We start from the raw sequence: 23,585 nt of genomic DNA on the forward strand, positions 1-23,585 counted from the left end.
ATGATCTGTCTAAGACCATGCCCAAATATTTCAGTTTCATCAGTACAGAAGCTTCCTCTAGCTCAAGGCTGGGCTGTGGCTGCTGCAGCAAGCTGTAGCAAACCTGGTGCAACAGGCAGCTTCTTATTACTGTATAACTGTGTGTACTTTGGCTCCTGCTTTTATTTTCCCAAACAAAAACACACCAGAGTTCCTACAGACAGAGCAAATAGCTGACTCATCTCAGAGCATTGTTCTTTTTACTGGAATACAGTGTGCTGGAAAAATCAATGTGAGAGCTATTGATTTAAGTGGTAATCTGGAGAGGGACTCAGCTGGCCAACCAGATAACAGCTGAGCATGGTGTGCTTCTTAGTATTATATTACCAAACCTAATGGATGTCAAAGAGGTTTTCCATTTTACTGTCATAGATATTTCTTTCCTAACCTGCCACACTAGTGTTTAATTCCATACTGGCATGTACCATGCAATGTTGGCAAAAGTCAGTATCTGAATACTGCACCAAACGGATCCATCTTGTTTTCTGTTTGTTGTGATTCACCTCTTGTCACAGTTTTTTTCTATGTTTAGCCGCAATCTTAATAGAGGATTTCATCCTCAGTTCCCCTCCAGTTCCCCTCCCCCAGCATCACCTCCAGTTCTCCTCCTTGTGTCACTTTTTCTTCTGTTATTCATGGGGTTTTATGCCTGAACTTCAAATTTTCTCATCCTTTCAAGGTTTTCTTCTTCATATGTAAAGGTTAGCTTCAACCTTCCTACGAAAAATACCATAAAAATAACCACAGGAATGCTTTGCAATTTGAATAGTCACCAGTTTTGCCTTGGGCAATCTTTTCCAGTCAGTTCTCAATGTGTAAGGCCTTTTTTTCCTATTTACTAATCTGCTTCTTGTTCTTAATGACAAAACCAAGAAGAAATCTTTGATCCTTTTCCAAAGTAGATGTCCAGCTGTTTTAGCACAAAGGTCCGTCCATCCATCAAACACAAACAGCATCTTCAGAAATATCTTCATTATTCTGCTTGGTGTGCTAGAGGAGACCCTGGAAGTCCTGCTGGAGTCTCATTTTTTACCCCCACACTTGCCAGAGAAGTCTAAAATGGGATGATAACCCTTCCAGATAGAGAGTGACCAAGTGAAGGCATCTTAGTCTGCCAAGGCAGAAGTGGATTGCACTTACCCCAGGTAATGGTGCTTCCTTGGTGTCTCATTACCACTTGAAAATCAAAAGAGCACATTTGAGTCTCAGAGTTGCAGCTGCAGCTTTCCATGCCAGGGCACACTTCGTGCTGAGGCAGGTTTCCTTTCACCTAGGTAGTGGTGTTTTGTTTGGTAGCCCAGCTCATCCTTGGAAGGAAATGCAGACAGCAGTGGCAGGAAGCAAGGTTCACAAAGACTAACAGAAGAGAGCCTGAGCTGTTCCCAAACCTGCATTGCTCCCCAGAGGTTCCAAATCCCCACATTAGCTACAAGCCATTGCTATTAATACTAGTAGCTATTTAAGCACTATCAAGGTCTCCCCCTGTGAAGGAAGTGCACGTTCCCAAGTGATTTGAGGATTTCATTAGCAGTGAGTCTACCAGCCTGGATGTGCTGGATGTTAGAGAAATAGGAAAACTTCACCCATCTTAGTTCACTCTGCAAGAGGCTGTTTAGATCAGATAAGATCCTGCTAATTTCAGCAGGCTTTAAAGAATGTTATTGTAGCTGTCTGTGTTCACTGGACCATCTTTGCAGTGAGGAGCCATCAAATCATAATTAAAGTCATTCCCCACACAAGTAAGAGATACATTTGACTGTTTTTCTTCTCAGCCTTTTGGGAAATAAATGCTTTAAATTCCCCTCCTAATGTATTTTTCTTTGCATAAAAACAAAGGTTTTTTCCTGTGCTAGGCCTCAGCTACAAGATTTGAAATTGGATTAAATCAGAGCTGTTATAAATCTAAGGAACATTCAAAGACATTATTTTGGTTTGAGTCATTAAAACAACCAGAACTCACTGGCTTTTCCCAAAGTGTTCAGACCCAGGGATTTGATACATGCATAATTCTAGTATTTACAATGATGGTTGATATTAAATGAGCTCTTTCTAGCTCCTGCCATGAATTTCAGATGCTCTACTTGTTTAGTGCCTGCTTGTTCTTCTCTCCAAAGGAAACAACATGCAGAATAAATGATTAAAATCATGATGTCCCTCCTGAAATATGTAATTTATTAAAAGCAATTAGTACAGTATGTGGCCCTCATCCAAATTTGTAACCCCTTAGGCCAGCATGACGATGTCTGATGCATCTCATTACTTTGTGACTGAAGGTTAACAACGAACATGGGTAGAGTCTGGAGACATTAAAGATTATTGTTAGTATGGTGAGCACTGAGTTTGGAGCCCATGAGAATCATTGTGGAACAAAAATCTCAGGCTAAATTTACTTCAAGTGGCACAGGAATGAAGTTTCTAAGGCTTTAGCAGTCACTACAAAAACTTGTATCATTTTACAAGCTGTCTTCTTACATGGCAAACTCTGTAAAGAGCTTCTAGTGTTAACTAAATACTAACTAAATCAGTGTAAGAAAATGAAACATCCCACTATTCTAGAAAGAAAAATACCATGTGTTTTTTTCTTCTGCTTCATACATGGGTTTAAATTTAATTTTTAGGAAATTAATGTTAGCCGTAATATCAGACCTTAGTCTTCTAAACATCAAAACTAGGCTTGTAAAAATTCACAAATTGAGCTGGTGTTCAGTCAAACTTTTCTTATGTGGGTGAGTCACTTTGACGCAGCCTATTACATTTTTCCAATCTCTCCAATGATGATCCTTTTTCAAAGATGATTGTGCTGCACATCAGCCATGTGGCCAGAACAGGAGATGGAGATGGTTTTCAATTATTCTCTCAGTTCTGAGTGGTATTTTGGACCTCCTTCCTTTTCCAGTGAGCTAAATGGCTGTGATAACTACCGGGCAGGTGGTTAGGACTACTGCACAAAAACAGGTAATGGCCAGTGGTTGGAGCAATTCCTGAGGTTGGGCAGGAATCTTCCTCTAATGCCTTAGCAGAGCTGCCATGTCCCTGGAGAAACATCTCTTCTGTAGCCTGGTAGTACCAGTTCTTCACCACGTTCTTTTCATGCAGAAAATCTGTCTCAGTAAGTTGTTTCTTGGGTGACAAAAGGCTAAGCTCTGCCTCGTTCTTCATGTGCACTGCTCTTGTTAGTTCATGTGTTGCGATGCGACAAAATGCCATCAGTGCACTTCATTTCCTGGGTGGAAGGCCCACAACTGTCTGGACCTTCTGAAGAACGGGGAATAGAAGATTTATGCTGCAGTTTTGTATCACTGTGTTTTTCCCTTGTCCCTAACTTGGTCACAAGAGGTGCAGCTTTGTTTCCCGAGCTACTTGTTCTCGTCATTTATATACCGTTCTTATCCTCATCTTAGTCAGTGCACCTCGATAGAGCCACGCCACTGGATGCAGAATGGCCTCGACTGGATTTCCTGGCTATCTTTACCAAGATGTTACCTTCTAGTGCCTGGTCTCTTTCCTCCCTCCTCTCTCCTTCCTCAGACTTCAACAGTAGGATGACAACAGTAGATACAATTAAGAAAAAAAAGAAAAGCTAAATTAATTAGTGAATCACTGAGTTGGTGACAGGGATACATCAAATTGCTGCCATCTCAAGTTCAGTTGGCTGCCACTGTTGTGGTACTGCCCAACACGTTGGCAGACACTGCTGTAGTCTGTATTTAATTTCTTGCTGTTGGCAGCTTTGAATACATTTCATTTCACAGCTGGTGGCTCCTACTTCAAAATGGCTCTGGCCTTGGCTGCAATAAATATTGCAGTACCTATAGAGAGACCAAGGTGTCCAGTGGAGACTGAGCTTGACATCTGTTCCACAGAAAATCTGGGATGTTTGTGTTGTAACTTGTCATCTGCCACTATTACCTGGAGTGAAGAAGAAAGGGCTGTGTTGAGCACTAATGTCAGTCCCTAAATTACCATATGAGGTCCGACACAGACCAAAGTCTGGGGGAGTATTTCATTTGGCTCAGTGTGAAATCCATATATCTGATAGTTCCTTCTAATCTTGTGCAATGAATGCTAAACAGACATCCTCCTAAAGGTACAACTTAATTTTTATGATAGAAGCTAATCTTAGAAAAATGCTGTGAAAGAGCATTTATGACTTGTAAATAGTGTTATTAAGCATTGTTGTATTAAATACAGGGCTGTGTAAACATCCTACTGTTTCTAAGCAGTAACAGACGACATTAAAAAGTCCACCTTTTAAGAGCTAGCAACATAAAATACTATAGAACAAAAATATGGAAGACATAGTACATATTTTAAAATGTAAAGTAGAAATCCTGGGAAGGGCAGCGTGTGTTGTTCTGGTTACATTTTTTACAAGATGTATTTATAGTGAAGTTACAAAGATTTTTGGCAGTGTTGTGTTCTGAGTTGAAGCAGCTTTTGAAGAAAAGATAATATTTTTGTAGGAGAAGATGTAAGATTCTTATGAAGTCAGCCATTTGACAGGGCATTAAATTTTATATCCTTGCTGTATGTTCTATGCTGGAGGTTAACAACCAAGCCACATGGCAGACACTGACTCCAGCCAGCCCTACTGTAATAAATAATAATTGCCCCTCTGTTTCATCTAAAGCATTGTAAATCTGGAATTTGATCCTAAGCAAGATGGCAGAATGAAAACCTGGATTAGACATTGCTGCTCTTGTTCAGTGTTTGACATCTCCCAGACAGGCAGGGCAGGATTGTGCATACAGAGAGGGCAAGTGCATGTGCCAGGGCCTCACTCCCCTTGGCTCTGAGCACATTCCTCCTGCAGCATTGCTGGGGTCATGGCTGGGGAGCAGTGGAGGAGCTTCTCAGTCTGTATTGGGGTGTTCTGGAGGTAGATGCAGTATATACATACAGAGGTACCTCTCAAAAGTCTCCATGGTATCTGAGCTGCTGTCTCATTTAATTTACCCTAAAAAGAAAAGCCTTCCCTGGATTTGTACCTAACTGCATATTTCTACAGTCCCGCTTTGTCTATTAATGTCTGCTCTCCATGTAGTCAAATTTTATATATAAAAATCCCCACCCTCAAAAGGCAAAGCTTTCAAAAGACAGGGTGACTACAGGCAAGCTCAAGGTTAAGAGTGAATTTGTATAACATGAAAGGCACTGAGCAGTGGCATTAGCCTGACACAGCAAAATCATCCCACGACCTCCCAGCTACGATTCCATCAGCTGTGCTGGCCTTTATGAGCATGTACAAGTAGGTGCAGGCTCACAGCCATCAGCCAAGCTCTCACCAGCTGCTCTGACAGCCTCCTGGGATCAGGGCAATGATTTCCATGAGAGTGGCTCCTGGCCACAAGCTGCTCTTCCAGGGACAGTAGCTTACCATTAGCTTTTTTACTTCAGGCTTCATCCTGATCTGAGTCAAGGTCCCAGCAGCACATTAGCTTTGTGGTATCTCTGTTTCTAAACAACGTGGTCCTTATTTCTGTGGTTAAGCTAAGAGAAACATAGAAAAACCATGCTTCTGATTTTCAGGGACCATATGTGCTGGATTTCTTGTGGTGGGGATATTTCTAGGTTTCTAGTATTTGATTTTTTTTTTCCTTTTGAAGTGGATGCCTATTTGAATTTATCAAAACCCAAAAATTTTCCTCAAAAAGCCAGGTGGCTCTTCTCCCCTCCATAATTTCTCCCTTCCTTCACCCCTTGAGATGCAACATTGCCCAGTATAGCAAGAACACAGAGTTCCCAAAACCATCCTCCAGAGCTTTGGCATGGAGACAAGAACACGAGCAGCCTGAAGATTTCAACCACATCCTTTCAGGCCTGAAGCTGGGACTGAGCACTCACATGAATTATGTGTGTGACTGTGACCAGAAAAACACAGGAAATACTTTAGCTAGCATATGGATCTGAAAAGGGATTCATTTTCCTGTGAGCTGCACAGGCCAGCAGGATGTTGTTTAAAAGCTCTCATGTGATGTAGCTGCTAGTTGTTCGGACGGAGGGAGGATACTTCAGGTTTTTCAGCTCTCCCACAACCTGAGAACAACCGGTGTTATTCCATGGATCTTTTAGAGCCAGGAGAGATGATTAGCAGCCTCTGAGCAATTTACAGACTAACTATTTCTAACAATGCAATTAAAGGAGTTGTGGGGTCTGGTGACTGCTCAGAAGGAAAACACTCCCCTGAAGTGTTTGCTGTGGTTCTCCCAGCCCAGGGTGCACCATTGCTGTGTATGCTGGCCCCAAGCAAGCAGAAAAATGTGCACACACATCTGGTAAACCCTGAGAGCTGTGCAGGTTTGTGGGCTACTCCCTGCAATGGCATCTCTCCAGGGGACAGGGACACAGGGCACACCGTGGCTACACCTTCCCTGGAGAGCAGCTGGAGAGGGGCAGGACACCACAGGTGTCCTCAGCTGGGACTGTGAGCAGCCATCGGCCCCAAGGCAGGAGAGGCCTGGGAATGGGAGAGGCGGGACAGCAGAGACACGGCCAGGGACAGCAGAGACATGGCCAGGGACAGCAGAGACATGGCCAGGGGCAGCAGAGACACGGCCAGGGGCAGCATGGCCAGGGGCAGCAGAGACACGGCCAGGGACAGCAGAGACACGGCCAGGGGCAGCAGAGACATGGCCAGGGGCAGTAGAGACATGGCCAGGGACAGCAGGGCCAAGGGCAGCAGGGCCAGGGTACGGGCTGGCCATCTCCTACAGGGGCAAAGGGAGAAGCCTGCTGGAGAGAGTCCAGCAGGCTTCTCTCTCTATATATGTATTTTTTTTTTTTTTTAAGCAATGAGGAGAAATTATGTAAATTCAGCTTTCAATTCCCTTGCAATCTGAAAGTAAAGAGTTTTTTAAAAGACAGTGGGATTTTTGGCATGCAGGCTCCCTCTGGTGACTCCTAGTGCAGCTCCACTGTTCAATGGAAAGAACAGTTACAAAGAGTAGAATTATATTAAATCTGACTAATTTCAACTTAAAATCTATGAGGTTATTACTAAATTTCATCTGCATTCCAGCAGTATTCCCCACTTCCCATGAGTGGTTAGAGGCCGACTTTTATTTCAACTCACTCTTAGCAAGAGCTAAAATAAGAAATGTAAAAACTAATTTTTAAAGAATCTGTAACTGTGATGTGAATGTGTCTAAACCTATAGAAGAGAGTCTACCTTTTTGTATTTTGTCTATATTTTCCCAAATTAAATTGAGTAAACTGATATTCTTGCTGTGCTTCCCAGAAAAATTGAGAGCTTTACTTGTTTTCAGGCTCTGACAATTTTGAGTGTCAGATAGTGTGTTTCTATGGCATAATTGCCTTCTGGTTGTACTGGATGCTGGCTCTGGGGTATTTTGATGCCTTAGGCAATCAGAAGAGGTAGGTTTATCACAAGTTCAAGTCACTCACACAATAAAAAGCCACGAAAGATTTTGTCCCAATGTTGTGCTGCCTGCGGCAACTGCAAGGTGAGACTGGTTTTATCTACTGCAATGCAAATAATTTGTGGTGACTGCATTTAATGTTGAAAAATGTATTTCTTAACATTGGGTTTTAATTTTCCAATAATCAGAAATACTTAAATATAATAATTTGGTGGAGTTTCAGTTACCTATAAGCTGAACAAGTTAAAATGAAAACATTTAAAATTTAAAATATTACTAGAGATGTCAAACTAAAGCTTTAACTGTTCTCTTTTCTCCTCTCCCAAACAATCAGAGACACTATGCCAGATGCTTTCTGATGTCTAAGCTAGGAATTTGATTTTTCTGAATTTCTGTATCAAAGAAGTGCCCTTGTTGTGCATAAACATTATGTACTAAATTGGCTTGCATTTGTTTTAAGGATGTGAAAACCTACCTGTAGTACTGTGCAAAACACCATAAATTGCTACAACCCAGTTTGTCTCCCTTGATTCAAGGGGTTTGTAGCCTTACTCTGTTAAAATTGTTCCTTGCAGCAAAGCAATGCTGCTCCCGTTTACACTCCCAGGTCAGGAGAGTCATCCAAGAGGCCCAGTGGAAATGATCATGGGTGCCTACACCTGGCTGGGAACGTTCTGGGTGAGAGCTGATTGACACAGACTAAACCTTTCACAACATGGAAATGGCAACACAGTGAGAACATCATCCCACAGCTGCCCAAATCCAAGTTTCACCTTTCAGTCCAAAGGGTGAAGTGTTTTGTGGAAGTACTTTCCCTTCTTCTCTGAGACAGCTCTCTAGTGTCAGTTTGGATGGGTGATACTGTGTCCTAGGAAAACATCTCAGAAGCAAAACTTAGGACTTGTTAGGGCAATACGAAGAAAATAGTAATGACCTATTATTTATATGCCACTCATGAAACAACTGCATTGGGGATAATAAGCAAAACACTGGCCTATTAATCACTTGTTTAATCATACAAGGTTTTTCTAATTTTGAAGTTGTTTATAAAATATGTTAAAAGAAGAACTATTTTCAACATTTAGGACGAAGAATACATACAGACATAACTGTGCTATAGTAAGAGAAATGGCCAGGAGAGCCAGTCAGAAATTTCCCATTAAGAACACAAGAAATAAAAAAAAATATTATAAAAGGAAAAAAAATATTATAAAAGGAAAAATGTTCTTGGTTGCCACTTTTGGCAGGAACAGATAAGAGGAAATAAAGCTAGGACACTTGATTCCCTTCCTCACACAAAAGTTACCATTTAATATTTTACAATCTTGGTAGCAGAACTCTCTTGTTTTACCTTCTGTAAAAGGAATAGTAGCTGTGAACATAGCATCTGTTCCTAAAGACAAATGGAGGACTGCTTTTGTGAATGCTCACTGATTTCAAGGCCTGGAAAGGACCCTTATTTTTATAACTGAACCTCTGGCATAAAGCACAGCCTTCAAACTAATGCTACACTTGATGTTGAAAAATGGCGTATATTTTAGAATGCAGAAGTTAAAACTTAACGAAAGTTAAGATTTATCTAATTCTCTTTAACTTTTCCCTGATTTATTTACAGCATGTAGGATGATGTAATTGTTTTATTTTGTACATAGCCCTCTAAATAGCTAAAATTTGGCTTGTCCCTACCCCTAAACAGACTTGCCTTCTGTAGCTGAAATACTGAGTATTGTTTCATGCTGTCTTTAGCATCAGCTTTCCCAAATCTTTGCTGATGTGATTCTCTAGCTGTAAAACTTACTTCCCACTTTTAGTCTCCTGGCTTATTTTAAGATAGTCAGGCTACAGAGTGGCTCCAACTGGATACATAGGCTGGAGAAGCATGTCATGAATCCTAAGAATGGCAGAAGTTGCCTGTGAAAGTGTAAGATGGTTTAATTTAAAGAAGCTGTGTTTAGAAAGTGCTACTTGCAAACTTTTAAGGCCAGTGAGTTCTAACACATAATTTGTGACAGTAGCAGAGCTTTTGACTTCTATTATTATAGAGCATCTGATTAGAGGTTTGAAAATGTGGCCTTTTATTTGGCGGAATTACTGTAATCCTTTGACATAAGGGAACAATCCTGCCAGTCCTATGATTTTACCTACTCTCAGGCAGACAGCTGCCTGACTGAAAGCGGTGCTGATGTTAAAAGTGAGGGCTTAGCAATTCCAGCAAATAAACACATTGCCCAGTAAGATTTGGCTTCCAGACAAGTGCTTTTTCAGAGGAGATTCTGACCATCTAACAAGCTTCCCAGGACCCGTCAAAGCACAGCACCTTTGAAGGTCTGTCTGCATTGTTTGAATTCAAGCACACTTACCAGCAGTTCTAAGCCTGTCTTTTAGCTATGAAAAATTGGGATGGAAAAGTGTCAGCTGCAAAGCTCTAATCCTCTCCTGATTGCTGGCCCAGCTGCCTGGTCAGAGCAGCACAGGAGCCGTGAGGAGAGCCTTGCAGTACTGCCCAGATTCATTAGTGTTATGGAAGCCACTTCTGCATGTTTTTCTGATCAGGTTTTTGAGGTATTTGTCCAAGATCCATCCTCCACAGAATCAGATAAGAAATATTTTCTGGTTTTCCAAAGGGTAAAGTCACCCACTTGCTGGCTGACTCCACGAGCTTCTGCTCTACCTTCTGCAGTCTGAGGGCTAGCAAGGGAAGGAAGGAGGAGCAGAAGAAGATGTCTCCATACTAGGAGAAGTTGTCTGGGGCAACAAAAACCTCTCTGTTTACTCTCTAGGCTACTGTACATGGGAGATGCAGTCCCTTTAGCCATGGCAATGCTGACCCTTCTCTGCAGTGCATGTTCTGGCCAGCCTGTGGAGGGCCAACAAAAGCCCTTCTGTGCAAGAAGCTCCTCCACACGACTCTTAAGGAACCAGCGCTGCTCCAGGCCACTCTGAGAGGGAAAAATGGAGAGCAGCAACTGATATCTCAGAGAACAAACTGGAAAGTAGCCAGATATTTGCAACATGATTTTTGCTGCTCTCATACAGTCTTCATTGTGGTAGTTTAACAGTGAGCCTTTTGACTGAAAGCAGCCTCAAATGAGCCTCAACATTTGTCATATAAAAGGCTCACCATGACAACTGAGGATTGTATAACTCCAGCTAAGAGAAGAGTTAGCAGCAACCAGCAGACATTTAGAAAATTAGTCATACTGTGTTGCTGGGTTTCTGAATGATCATTCACAAACCTCTATGGGGCCATGGTGACCTGCTGAATATGCTGATGATCTGATCTGCTCCAGATCAGATATGTGACTACATAAACCCGTCATATTTGCCAATGCTTCAGATCATTTGTTTTGGTTTAGTCATGCATATTAGAGAGAGGAAAAAAAAAAAATAAATGAACTTGCAAGGCAGAATAATGTCTTGGTCTCATAATCACAACACATCTGAGATTTTTTTCTCCTCAGTTTGAGCTGAGGTGTAAAATAATACAACACATGGAGGGTTTTTTTAATTATTATTTATCTATTGCTATAATCAGCCTAGTTTAAACTGCCACATTGGTGCTCCAAATTATTTTCATTCTAAATGCTGGAGGTTCCCCATATCTGCTGGTGTTTGAATGTTGATTTATCATTTACATCAATGGTAAATCACAAAGTGACAGCCTGACTTTGCTTTTTCTAGGCTAATCTAAACAGGAGTTTGAGACTATCTAGTGCATCTACTTTCTGTATCGCTTGTTTATCTCATATCTCAAACTTTAAAGCTACAACAATAATTTACAGTATTTTACATAAATTCATTGCAAATAAACAGTAGCTGGGGTTTTGTCTTTATAATTGGAACTTAACATCAGTGACATATGTTGACTCTTCTTTCTTTAACAATAGTAAATCTCATTAATTTCTGGAAGACTGGGGCCAAGATCTGTGTAATAAAGAAAATACCTGGTTATTCTCAAACTCATTGGCCACAGGACTAAGGGCCACACTTGCATGTTGGTTTTCAAGCTTCTGTGAAACCTTGCTTAACAGAAACTCACAGGCATGGGTGCCACTCAGAGTCCTTTGAGAACATTGCACAGTGCATCAGTTTTCAGTCTTTCTCAACAAAGAATAACCCAAATTTATAAAACTTTCAAAGGCGGTATCAAGCAGACTGTTCATCTAAAAAACAAAATTTTCCACAACCCTTTATTTTTATTTTGCCTTCCTTCCCTCGTGTTTTTTCTGTTCACTCACTCATATACATGGGAGTTGCCAAGGCCTGGGACTGTGTGTTTTGTTGTGTTTTATTGCTGTCATGTCATAGATAACTTTTTGTTATTCTTTGAACTGCCAGTAGCTTAGAGACCACCCAAGAGAGTGGCTGCCTTGGGACTCACAGGCTGGGCTCTTGTTGCCAGATCTGCTTGGAAGCAGGATTAACCTCCTGCCACAGGTCATCTGGTTTGATTATTGAACATGAGCACCAGCAGATGAAACAATAGCTGCCAGCTTGTCAGACTGAAGCCATCCTACTAGGTGTGCATGAAGAAGCACAAGGAAAGATGTAACAAATGCATTTTGTGTTTGCATACAAACATCAGCCATTGTCTGGCTCTTTGTTCATACTCAGCAATCATCCACCGATCACTGTACACAATTTTTGTCATATCGAATTGAGGTTAATGAAGCATCCAGGAACCCACACCAGGAATTTGGTCCATGCCACATAAACCTTGTTCAAACATTTAACAGAAGCTGGTTATTGCACCAGGGAACTCCCAGCTAGGGTGTAGCAATCAAGGCCAGCAACAGATAAAGAATGTTAGGGATAAAAACAACAGTCTTTGTCTCAGCAGGCTGGCAACAAAAATGTTCTCAGGGTGTTTCTGAAATTCCATAACTGGGGATTTTGAGGATTTGGATATAGACATGAAGGCAGGTAGTTGTATCCCTCCAGAACTTTAGGAGAAAGAATGAAAATGCTAATCTAAAAGCCTAGCAATTTGAGAAGCAAAGATGTATCATTTTCTGATTTGAGATGGGTATGGATGATGCCCATAATATATGAAGAAATTTAATTTTCCTTGAAAGCATAAATAGCCACCATTAGTCTGAAATATCTTGGAGAGAATCAATGGAGAGAACTCAGGGGGGAAAGTAGTGGCAGGAGAAAAGATACATTTATAAAGTTTGGAGAAGGAGATGTGGTAGTAGTGAAGACCCCAGAAAAAGGAGAGTTTCAAAGTCTGGATAAATGGTAAAAAACTATATGGGATGCATTACGCAAGAAAAAACATGCAAGACTCAGATGGCAATTGGGTATGGGGATCTAGAGAAGAGTGGAAATCAGAAATGTGTAAGCCTAAATATCAGGGGAAAGTGACAGTGTTGTTCATGGTAGATGAATGTTTTTGACAGGACTTCAGATCAAGGGCTTGATTTTGACCACTTTGAGGTACTGTCTTAGATTTCCACAAGCTTGCACAGAAGATGCACTCTAGTTTTAATTTGGACAGAAGAGAAAATGACTCAGAGAATGGTAAGGAGAAAGGCATTACAATAACAGGAGAACCAGGGGGAAGGAGAAACAAGGCAAAAATTGTCAGAAGCAAAGATATCAGCAAGCTGGAAAGGATGGAGAGAGAGGGAACTGGGCACTTGGCCAGAAAGCTGAGACTGGGTCCAAGGGCAACTGGATCAAAGGAAATGGAGGATGGGGGCAGAGAGGGCTGATAAGGTGGAACCAATGGGCATAATTTTTGGTAAACTGAATGGTAGAGAGAGAGGGGAGGCAGGTAGGATTAAGGATAGGGTTAATGATTTTTAAGAGCTGCTAATGAATGCTTAAGCACTGAACTCTGACTTGTATGCAAGTAGAGCTTATCTAAACCACTCAATTAAGAAAAAATGGATTAAAGGTTTCAGGAACTGATTGTACAGATGAAGGAGAGAGATAACAGGTCATTTATGCAAAGAGGAAATGAGAAATCTCAAAATAAGTTTTGGAAAACGATAGCATTTTTCTTACTGTTCTGCTCTTGTATGGAATATATGCTGTCCTGTATTTCAGCTGTTTAAAAAAAAGAGAAAAAATAAAATATATAGTAGGATTTAATTTCTTTCCAGCCAAAGAACCAAATTTTTGGTCAAGAAAGTTAAAATGCCTAGGAGATGTGTGTGCAGGGGTAAGTTTTGAGTTTCTCCAAGACCAGTAATGACACCTGTATTTCTGACATCTTCTCCAAATGGGGCAGAGAGAAGACAACACATATTTCTTGTATTTGAATAAATTGGGCAGTGTAGCTGACAATGAGCATTTGAAGATGATCAGACTGAATTTTTCTAAACTTCTATGAAGCAGAAAGTGCTGAGAATGGAGGCTAGTGAAGCTGTATTCTGTTGAACTAAAAGTAATCACAGAGAGGAAAAGTTTTTAATATTATTCAGATTCTGTCAAAGGAGGTTTCTGGCAGGCAGCTGCTCCTGCAGACTCTGATGGTCCTCAGCTTCTGCTGGAGGTGGCAAGAGCAGGAAGCATTTGATGCTTTTCAGAGCTGAGATGATGTCCTGTGCCTGCCAGAGCTGGACTGTGGTGCTCATGGCAGGGACGGGTTCTGGACTCTCCCACTGGCACTGACCAGCAGAAGGGAGCACATTCCATCCCAGGGAGCACCAGGTGTTTCTGGAAACATCTGGCAAAACATCTTGTGAAGTGTAGAGAGTCCATGGTACTCCCATTGAGCAGATGCCTAGCTGAGCAATAAAGGCATTTCTTGTGAAACAGGGTGCACAGGCCTTGGTTTTATTAGCCCAGAGTGGTTTTTTAACCTGTTACATCTGCAGGCAGCTGAGCATATTCTTTGAATTGCAGTGGCAGCCAGCACCCTCAGGCACTGGTAGTGACTGAGAGGATGATGTGCCCTGAGGGTCCCAAGGGAAGATGAACCATTTCAGCAGCAGTGCCAGGACTCATCTGCAGAAGAGCAGCTCTGGGCCTCCCTCTCAGGAATTACATTTTTCTGTTGCAGTTCCATGCACTGAGCCACAACCAGGGTGTGATTTCTTTGTGAGATTTTGGGGATCTCATGGGTGTATCTGTTGCATGGAAGAGATGCTTCAGGTTCACTGACTTTAATCCCATTATTTTCATCCCCTCTGAGAAAATCACATACATGTATATATAAATCACAGTGGACTTATGAGTTTGTATGCTTTCCAAAATCAGAAATATTGATTTAGTCTGGCCCCATGGTTTTAGGAAGTGAAGAGGAATCTTATTCCTGAAATAAGTCTGACTGGAGCACTTAGACACTGCATCACTTTTCCAGAGAAAAGAGTCATTTGAAGTTCCCAGGTGGATCAATATGTAGCCCACGCAGTTAATGTTAGTATGTTGTTATAAACTGTAAGATGCATTTACTGAGTTTTGATTTCATAAAATCACATAGTCATTTAGGTTGCAAGGAACCATGGGAAAGTCCATAGTTCAACCTGATGCATAAAGCAGAATTAGCACCAAGTTTAACAAGGTAGTTCAGTGCTTTGTCTGGTTCAGTACTGAAAATCTCTTTGAACAGACACATCACATTTTCACTGGGAAATCACACCAGTGCCTAAATACACTAAGTGGAATAATTTCTTCTTTATATCTAGTCAGAAAACAGTCTCTTCCAATTCACAACCAGACACCTTCATCTTCTGGGCAGCTTTCCTTGGTACAGGCAGGCTGCTGTTAGTGCCCCAGAGTTGCCCCTGACCTGATGCAGCTGCTTGTTCTCCTGTAACTGTAGGGGCCATCCCTATACATGGAAGAGGCTGCCCTGGAAGGCCTGCCAGCTTCATTTGGCTCTTCACAAGTGCTTTCCATTGCACCCAGCTCAATCAAAGACCTGTGGAGGATGCTGGATTTAATGACATTAATTTGAGGGTTTTTTCTGTTTGGTTGTTTTTTGTTGTTTGTTTGGGTTTTGTGTTTTCCGTTTATTTGTTTTTTTGGCATATTTTAAATCAAAACTTGAACTGGGAAAAAAACATTGTAAGGAACACACATCAGAGAAACATAATTTGAACATATTTAACTGGTAAATGCAAACCAGAATGTACCATTAAAAATAATAATCCATTTTTCTGTTTAGTGGTATGAGTCTGTATTTCTTTTGATATTCTCATTTTTGCTAAGGAAAATAGAAAACAATTAATTTAGCACTGGCTGAGACATTTTTATTTGGCTGTTATCCTCTTTGGCCAGGTCTGTTTGCATGATTATTTCAAAGTGATTTGAGTTCTGAAACATTGAAAATGAGCCTGTTTTATCTGTGCCTTTCACTGCTTTCTGCAAATCTGGAAATGTGTTTTTGATAGGGAGAGGATCAGCTCCAAATCGTAAAACTAAATAACCCTTCAAACTTTAGGGAATTCAAGCTGCCAACCAGACTTCAATCGTGAGTTTGGTAAATGTCAACACCCTTCCTTGGGCAGTGAAGCAGAGTGAAGGAAGAAGTGTTAAATAGGATGGGGAGCTGCCTTAATTACATGAATATTTTTTTATTTTTTTTTCCAGGAGATATTTAATTCAGGAGCACTTGGTTATTTCAAATCTTGTGACCCTACTTAGCTTTCTAAGCTGGTGCTTTGATTAGATGGAGAGAAGCTAAAAGACAGCTGCTGATGAAGCAGCATGGATGTGATGTGACTACAAAAATGACACATAATTGTCCCATTGTCATTCATAATTTATAAGAATCTAGAATTCTACAAATATTTTTTGAGATAGTGACTTAATCTAAAAAGAATTGACAGTTCAAATTATATTTGTGAATGGCTCCTCAACTGGTTTGGAATTATGGGTTTATTTATCAACATTAATTGTATTAAATTGCCTGCAGTGAGATATAAGCCCTTTGAGAAAAAACTATTCTTGTCCTGCTGGCTTTAGCAGTGTTCAGACAGACTTTGCTTTAAAGTAGCATAAAGGTAAGTGTAAACACATTGTGAATATGAAACATTTCCAGGGAGTGCTGAGAAGGGGCAGTGTTTGGTCTGGAAGGGGAATTTTGCTGCCAGACATCCCAGGTGAAGAGCAGAGCCCCAGGCAGAGCGTGACACTGTGGAGCAGGGGCTGGGTCAGGTGCAGAGGGGATTTGGAACCCGTGGGGACAGCAGGGTGGGTGGCACCCTGCGAGCCCCGTCCCCAGGAAAGGGCAGAGCAGGGCAGGGCACCCAGCGAGAGAAACAGCAGCATCAGGACAGTGCAGGCACAGCTCTTCAGGAAACTGGGTGCCCACAAATCCACTGCCTGGAAAGAGGGACATTGATGGGACAGGGTGACTCCATGGATCAGCATTTGCAGTCCTCCCTATTTGCTACTGATACTGTAAATCTTGTGCAGTTTATGTGGAATCAATAACTTGATGTTTCTAACTTAGTTGTGCTCTTACATACAATTTCTTCTAAAATATCTTGGCTTTGTTTTGCTTTCTTGCTACAAGTAAAATCTTACTTTCTGTATTTCATGGTCATCTTTACACTGTGCTCAGTGAACAGAAATAATCCCCAAACTACAGCATTTTGGTCCTTCTTGGTTACTATCTGAGAAAGCTGAGGGCATGGGCTGTGTTACTGGTACAAAGATTGGAAATGTGAGAAGGAAATAGCCTTTCAGATAAATTAGCCTTGCCATAGTTGTGGTTGTAAAGATGGCTAAGGTGACCTGAATAATAAATTTTTACTCAGTCTCTAACAGAGTGTAACCTTTCAGCAAGCAATTCAGATATTGCTAAGCAGAGATGCTGAACTGATCCAGCAATACACTCTTTGGGTAGAGCTTCACCTCACTGCCTGCTTGTCACATGGCTCGTATTGCCAAAGGGTAGGGCACAGCCCGAATAACCCCCTGGAGCCACACTGGGGAGCCGCTGTCCCAGCCTGTGCCCTGGAGCTGTGGCTGAATGTGCCAGTGAGAACCTGCCCAGCCCCGATACCTTCTGACCACCCTTGGCAGCCACTGTGGGCTACTGCAATGTTATGTGGCTAGATATGCTTTTAATCCAAGACTATGATTGCTGTGATTTAACTAAGTATTTTTATTACTCAAGGCCATTTTTTACACTGTAAAAGACTTTGTGCAGGAAATTTATATTTTCAGGGCAGTTACCAGCATTTCCTGCATACATGTTCATATGTTACTGCCAGGAATTTCATTACCTCAATGTCAATTTACACTAATTGATTCCATCGTGTAGATGAGCATCTTATTTCATAATGCCACGCCAAGGGTCAGTTCATTCAGACAACCTGATGCCGTGAGAACATCTTGAGGATTATATATATGTACATGACGTCTTGTGCACTTACTGGTCGGAGGACACTTCCAAGGGACACTGTAGCATAAAATGTCTGGCAGAGGTGAAGGCAGGCTGCAGAATGGAGTTTATGAAAAAATCATTAAATAAGGTCAATAGCTACTTGCCACACAAAAATCAATGGGTAATGCTCACTGATGTAATCCCTCTCCATCTCCTACAATTTTCATATTTAATATAGCAATTAAACCACATGGCCAAAAGTCTTCACTCCTACAAAAAATACAGTTCCATGGTTTCATCATACCATGTATGCCTTCTTTTCTGTCCATAACTTTCCCTTTCTCATATTTCAAAAGCTCCCCTAAAAAAATAATTCACTCTAGCTCCTAGCAATTCCTGTCTGAAGTACTGAACAGCAGCTCTTAGAGGAGTGCTGTGAATTGTGCAAGAAATGGCTCTGTAAGCGCAGAAGAAACAACAGGAGACAAATCTACCTTAAAAACACAACATAATTTAGAAACAAATGTGCATTCACGTGCAGTTAGGTGAAATAATATTTAAAGTGTTTGTTTTACTTAAGGGTGCTCCTAAAGAGGAGCTGCTAAGAGCTTGGTAGTAGCTGAGCACCTTCATGTATCACATTCTTAATTGGAAATGGCTGGATTATTGTAGGGCACACATGCAGGAACTGTGGCTTTGGAGCATTAATGTATTTCCTTGGTTTATGTCAGAACAACAGTTTCCCAGGAGACTGTGTGCTGTCATTTGTGTGGAAGAAAGAGAGAGAGGAGCCCAGAGCCCAGCAGAGAGTGATGAGTTCTTGTTAGAAGTGGAGCTGGTTGTTGTACAGACATTGTAAGATACTGTTGTCAGCTATTTGTTACTTTGTGCAACTGGAATAATTTATGTTGAGATTTTTTTCAAACTATGTATTTGGAAAAAAAAATCTATCCTGTATTTTGGATAGGTATGGTGTGGACATTGACAGTGAGGTGTAGAAACTTCTGGATGAAGAGACACTAGGCCCAAAACTCTTGGACTTACACCATCATCAATTCTTCTTATTCACAATTAGCAGTAATCTGGATTTCCTTTTTGAAAGCTGTCCCCGTACAAGTGTTATGGCTTGCAGGGTGCACATTGGGGTGTTTGATTATCTAGCAGTGATTATGTAAAGCAGCTGGGGTGTCATGTCTCCTCATCACAGAGAGGAAGTGATATAAAAGGGAACTCTTTTTCCTGACAGTTAGAAATAGTTATCAGAGCTATGTATGATCTTTAATGAAATAAAAAATATTTTTATGCAGTGGCAGTAATGGCATCAGAAAATAGACTAATTCAGGCCTACATTTTGTTCAAATCATGCATTTTTGATCAATAGTTATGTTCCCACATTTTTTGTAATAAACTGGGGGACCCCAAGACTAATCTTGCACATTTGCTCTTTAGGTTCTTTGAAAATAACAACTCTTCCTCTCTGGTCTTTCTGTCATCTTTTTATCTTGATGTTGTTTCCTTTTCTAGTTTGAATTCTATCACACCAAGGCAGAGCTGAGAAGATGGGATCAGGCCCTTTCATTGAAGTCTGCTTCCTTGTACTGAACATGAGACAGGGAAATAACTGTAATTTGATTCATGTTCATAAAGTCTACTTCACTTGTTGGCTGAAACCAGCCAGCAGTAGATACTTCATAGCTTTCCTCAAACCAAACACTTGATATAACCAAAACCAGGATATTTCAACTTCCAAATATCCTGTGATAGGTATTCACCCTTTTCATCCAGCCCCTCATGGTATTTGGAGGCCAAAAGAACACATTCTCCATGTAAGAAATTATCCAGTGTTGTCACAGCTTTGGTGCCAGCAGTATCCTCTCTGTCAGGACAGAGGCTCTGCCAGGCTCTCTTTGCCTCAGGACAGCTTTGCAATCGTGTTCAACACAAACTTCAGCAAGGCTTACCAGGGAGAAAAAAGAAGCAAATACTGTTCAGAACCTTTATTCAAGGAAGAGAATATCTCTGTTGTAAATACACCACCACATGACTTGAACAAAGAGGTTTGTGAAAAAAGGAGCAACTATGGGCATTAAACTTGCCCTTACTTTGGTTTTCTGTTTCTTCCTCCACAAAAAAATACCTGATGCATGAAAAACGCAACCTTAACCATGACTTCTGTATTTTCAGGGATTAAGCATCTGAAGAGTCAGAGCGACTCAGTGTTTCCAGAGGAAGAAGAGGGACTTGGTGAGCGGGAAGAGGAGTGGGGCCATTAGCCCGCGCAGAGCTGCCCCAGCCCGCCCTGGATCACCGCCCTGCCCTCGGAGCTCTGCAGGCACTGCACTCCTGTCCAGCCACCCTTCTTCCCGGAGACAAAACTGTTCTTTGAAAGTCTTTTTTTTCTTTTATTTTCTATGACTTAGAAATGTAATTTGCAAATGTGTTAGCTCCCTGACGTCAGTACTGCCAGAGCTTTACTACTGCGTGTGAGCTGTATCTAAGGCTTGTTGTAAATAAAAGTGATTTAAAAAGTACAAAATAAATAATACACTAATTTAGACAAGATTGTCTATTGTACAGAGGGTTTGTCTTGCTACAGAGAGATGCTCATATAAAATGATCCTTTTGGTTAAGGACAGTTTTAACCCTTGTTGGTAGAGTTACATGCAGTGTGTGGATAGAAAAAAGGTAGTGAAGCAAGCAGAGGTGACTCTGCCTAAAGAACTATACAAAGACATTCTTCCCTGTGTTCTCTGGATATGTGACACTCAAATATTGCCTTGTTTTTGGTCTGAGGTTGCCTTGTCACAGCAGCCAGAACAATTTCTCTCTACACAAGATCATTGCTATCTGGAGGCATTAAAACATATTTCAGTGTGGGAGTGAGGAGCACAGGCATGTGCAAGGCCTGGGAGCAGGGTCCCAGCCCCAGCTGAGCCATGGGAAGTGCCACATCCCCCTTTGTCACCTGCAGACAGGACAGGTCACAGCCTACCTGCCCTGCACTTGGCTCCGTCTGAGCCAGTGAGCAACAGCACTGCAAGCTGCACAAATCCACCTTGTGAATAACTCCCAGGGTTTTGGCTGAAATCAGCATGGTTCAGACTATCCTTTTTATTTTTCAGACCATGCAAACTCTATGGCATAAAACAGAATAAGGTGGAGAAGGAAAACTATGTTTCTTCAAAGTGACACTTAAGAGATTATTTTGATTTTTCAATCAATGGCAGATTATTAAATGAATTCACTGTCATTTTGTATTAACTGTTTGATACAAAAGTTTTACACTCACTTTAACATTACACTGGTGCAAGTCTTTTTTAAAGTGTTGAGCTAGCAAAAAAACCCAACCAAACAAAAAACCAAAAAAGAAAAAAAAAATATTAAATGTAGGAAAACACAGAGCCTTTTGTCTATGCCTTGCATGGTGATTTCAATGTCAATCTGAGGTCTTCCACGACGACCTACTGAGAACAGAATCTGTTGACTAGTGTTTCTTTATAATTAAGAGCCATTTTTTTCCTCCACCTGTATCCCTATATCCTGTCCTCTTTGGTTCCATTTTCTGTAGAAACACTGCAGACAGGGTGCATGACTCCAGCTCAATAAGGCTGTGCAAGAAGAACTAAAGAAGGAGTCTGCAATTATACAGGACCTGCTACAGGACTTACAGGACTGAGAGCCTTTTATGTCTCAAACAACAAAAAGAAGGAAATGACCCTTCAGACACTGTCTGAATGGCCCAGGTCAGATCTGGAATGGCAGCAAGAAGAGCTGGGCTCTGGTCCCAGCTTTGCCATGGCTTTTGGCTTTGCTTTCACACCGCACCAGGCTCTTCACAAAATTGCTCGTTGCCAGAGTACTCCTAAGCTGTGTATCAGCCTTTGGTGTTTAACCTCACACCATCTCTCTGAGTTGCTAGCTAATAAAGCACTTTGGATATTAATGGCTTTTTGCTGGTTATTAGTACCCACAGGCTGCAATGAGAACTGTCTAGGACCTGTGAGCAAATGAAAGCGTGGACATGATTTACAACACTGGATACCAGGACAAGGTATTGAACACTGTGGAATCTCAGTATTTCAAAGGCAACACACAAAGCACCTGATAGGAGCTTGGAGAATCCATCACTGAACATGCTGTTTCAGGCTGACTGTTGGCTTGAGTGTAATTACACTTCATAAATAATAGGGGAAAAAAACCCCACTCAGATTTAGTGTAGACTGTATTTGACTTCCAATATGGTATATGTTGTTTATTCTCCAGGTGCAAAATCAGATAATACTTAAGTAGATATTAAGAGTCAAGATTTAAAACTCCTTCTAAAGCATTCTAAAGTATGCTTTCTAAAGCATCCTTTCCACTGAAGTCAGAGGAATTTTACTTGAGAAAGACCATAGGTTTTGGCTGAAACATACTTTCCTTTGGGGAAATATGATGTGGAGTGTACAGGAAAGCTTCTATTATCCTGCTATCAATTTAATTACTGGATTTCTTGTGTCTTTGTTTTTTAAGATTGCTATAAATTCTGTTGACATCTTCAAGGGATTACCCACTGTCTTCTCATAGCACCATTATTTCTCCCCAGTAATGTAAACTGAAAAATCACCATTAGTTCTTGCACTGTTGGTGTTATTTTACCAAAAGTGTAACATCCAACACTGACTCTGAGGCAGGGCTGCAGGAGAGATTGTATTGCCTGTGCTTGGGTGAGGGCCATTCATGGTGTCCAAGGTCCAGGCAGTCAGTAAGGAAGGAACTTCCAGTTCATCTGCACTTCCTGTAAAATCAAGGGCCAGGCTGGTGGTGGTTTTCACTCTTAAAAAAAAAAAGCATTTCTTTCACCATAGAAGGTGAAGCATTGGGTGGCTCTCTCCAGAGATGGCCTGGTAGGCTGTGGTGCTTGGGGGAGAACCCAACAGGGCTCCTGCAGCCTGCAGGTCTGCTTTTGTACAGCTGGCACTATACAACAATATGTCCTGCTTGTTGCAGGGCTCCCCTCCTCATTTCTTTTCTCTTGAGACAAGTTTTCTATTTTTTTCATGAGGGACCTTATTCCTGCAGAAAATAAGTCATTGTCTGTCCACTAACCCTGGGGGGACAATGTAAGGGCACATTTAAAACATGCTGTCCCTCAAACTCCCTTTTCTTCCTCTCCTATTTCATCCATGTTAGTACCCAGGCCCACAGATGTTCTTTTTTCCTTCTTTTTATTATTTTTTCTATAGCAGTTCAGTGCAAGAGTGAGCTCCAGAAAGAGGCTCAGTTGTTCTGTTGATTCCTGACATGTGCAATTACATTTAACCTTTTCATGCGCAGCATTATACTTGGCAACTGAGTGGATGCTAAATGCCTTCTGCTTTGCCGTGTTCTCTCCTTTATCCTCCAGTGAGGATAGCAGCACTTGGAGCAAACCTCAAGCAAGATGTTTGTGCACCCTCTGCTAAACCTCAGGCTGTTTCATCAAGTGGGCTGATGGAGTTTATACAAGTTCAGTGTCTATATTCTGCTATAGATTTTCTGTGGTTTTTATTAAATAACCTCGGGGGTTAAGACAGAAAAATGATTTGGTATTTCTGATAGGCCATACACACTCTTTCAATTTTTTAACATTTCATTTGCCTAGTATATACTGACCCTTAGTGGTAAACTGAGATTTTAATTGCATTTCCAAGTTTCTAAATTTTGCATTTCTCTTTGGCCCAACTGTTCAGAAAATAGCAGGATTATTTGCTGTGCAGCAGGATAGTCTATCTATGTAAATAGCCCACAATGTCTTCAACAGACATTAACAGGCATGTGAAAATAATGATGACAGGTGTTATTAACTCTTCTGAAGGGAGGGTTGTGGGAAGCAGGAGTGTCGAAAGGTTATTCCAAAA

General features: G+C 41.2%; 1 protein-coding gene across 1 annotated transcript in view; it reads left to right on the top strand.

The window, feature by feature from the left end:
• Window positions 1-20,266, top strand: part of PPP1R1C (protein phosphatase 1 regulatory inhibitor subunit 1C) — a 46,030-nt gene extending 25,764 nt beyond the window's left edge. Inside the window, exon 5 of the mRNA XM_030277595.4 lies at window positions 19,891-20,266. Within this exon, the coding sequence (XP_030133455.3) occupies window positions 19,891-19,979 (89 nt within the window). The 3' untranslated portion in view covers window positions 19,980-20,266. The remainder of the gene's footprint in view (window positions 1-19,890) is intronic.
• The last annotated feature ends 3,319 nt before the right edge of the window (window positions 20,267-23,585 follow it).

Source organism: Taeniopygia guttata, chromosome 7, assembly GCF_048771995.1.
Source record: "Taeniopygia guttata chromosome 7, bTaeGut7.mat, whole genome shotgun sequence".
NCBI lineage: Eukaryota > Metazoa > Chordata > Aves > Passeriformes > Estrildidae > Taeniopygia > Taeniopygia guttata.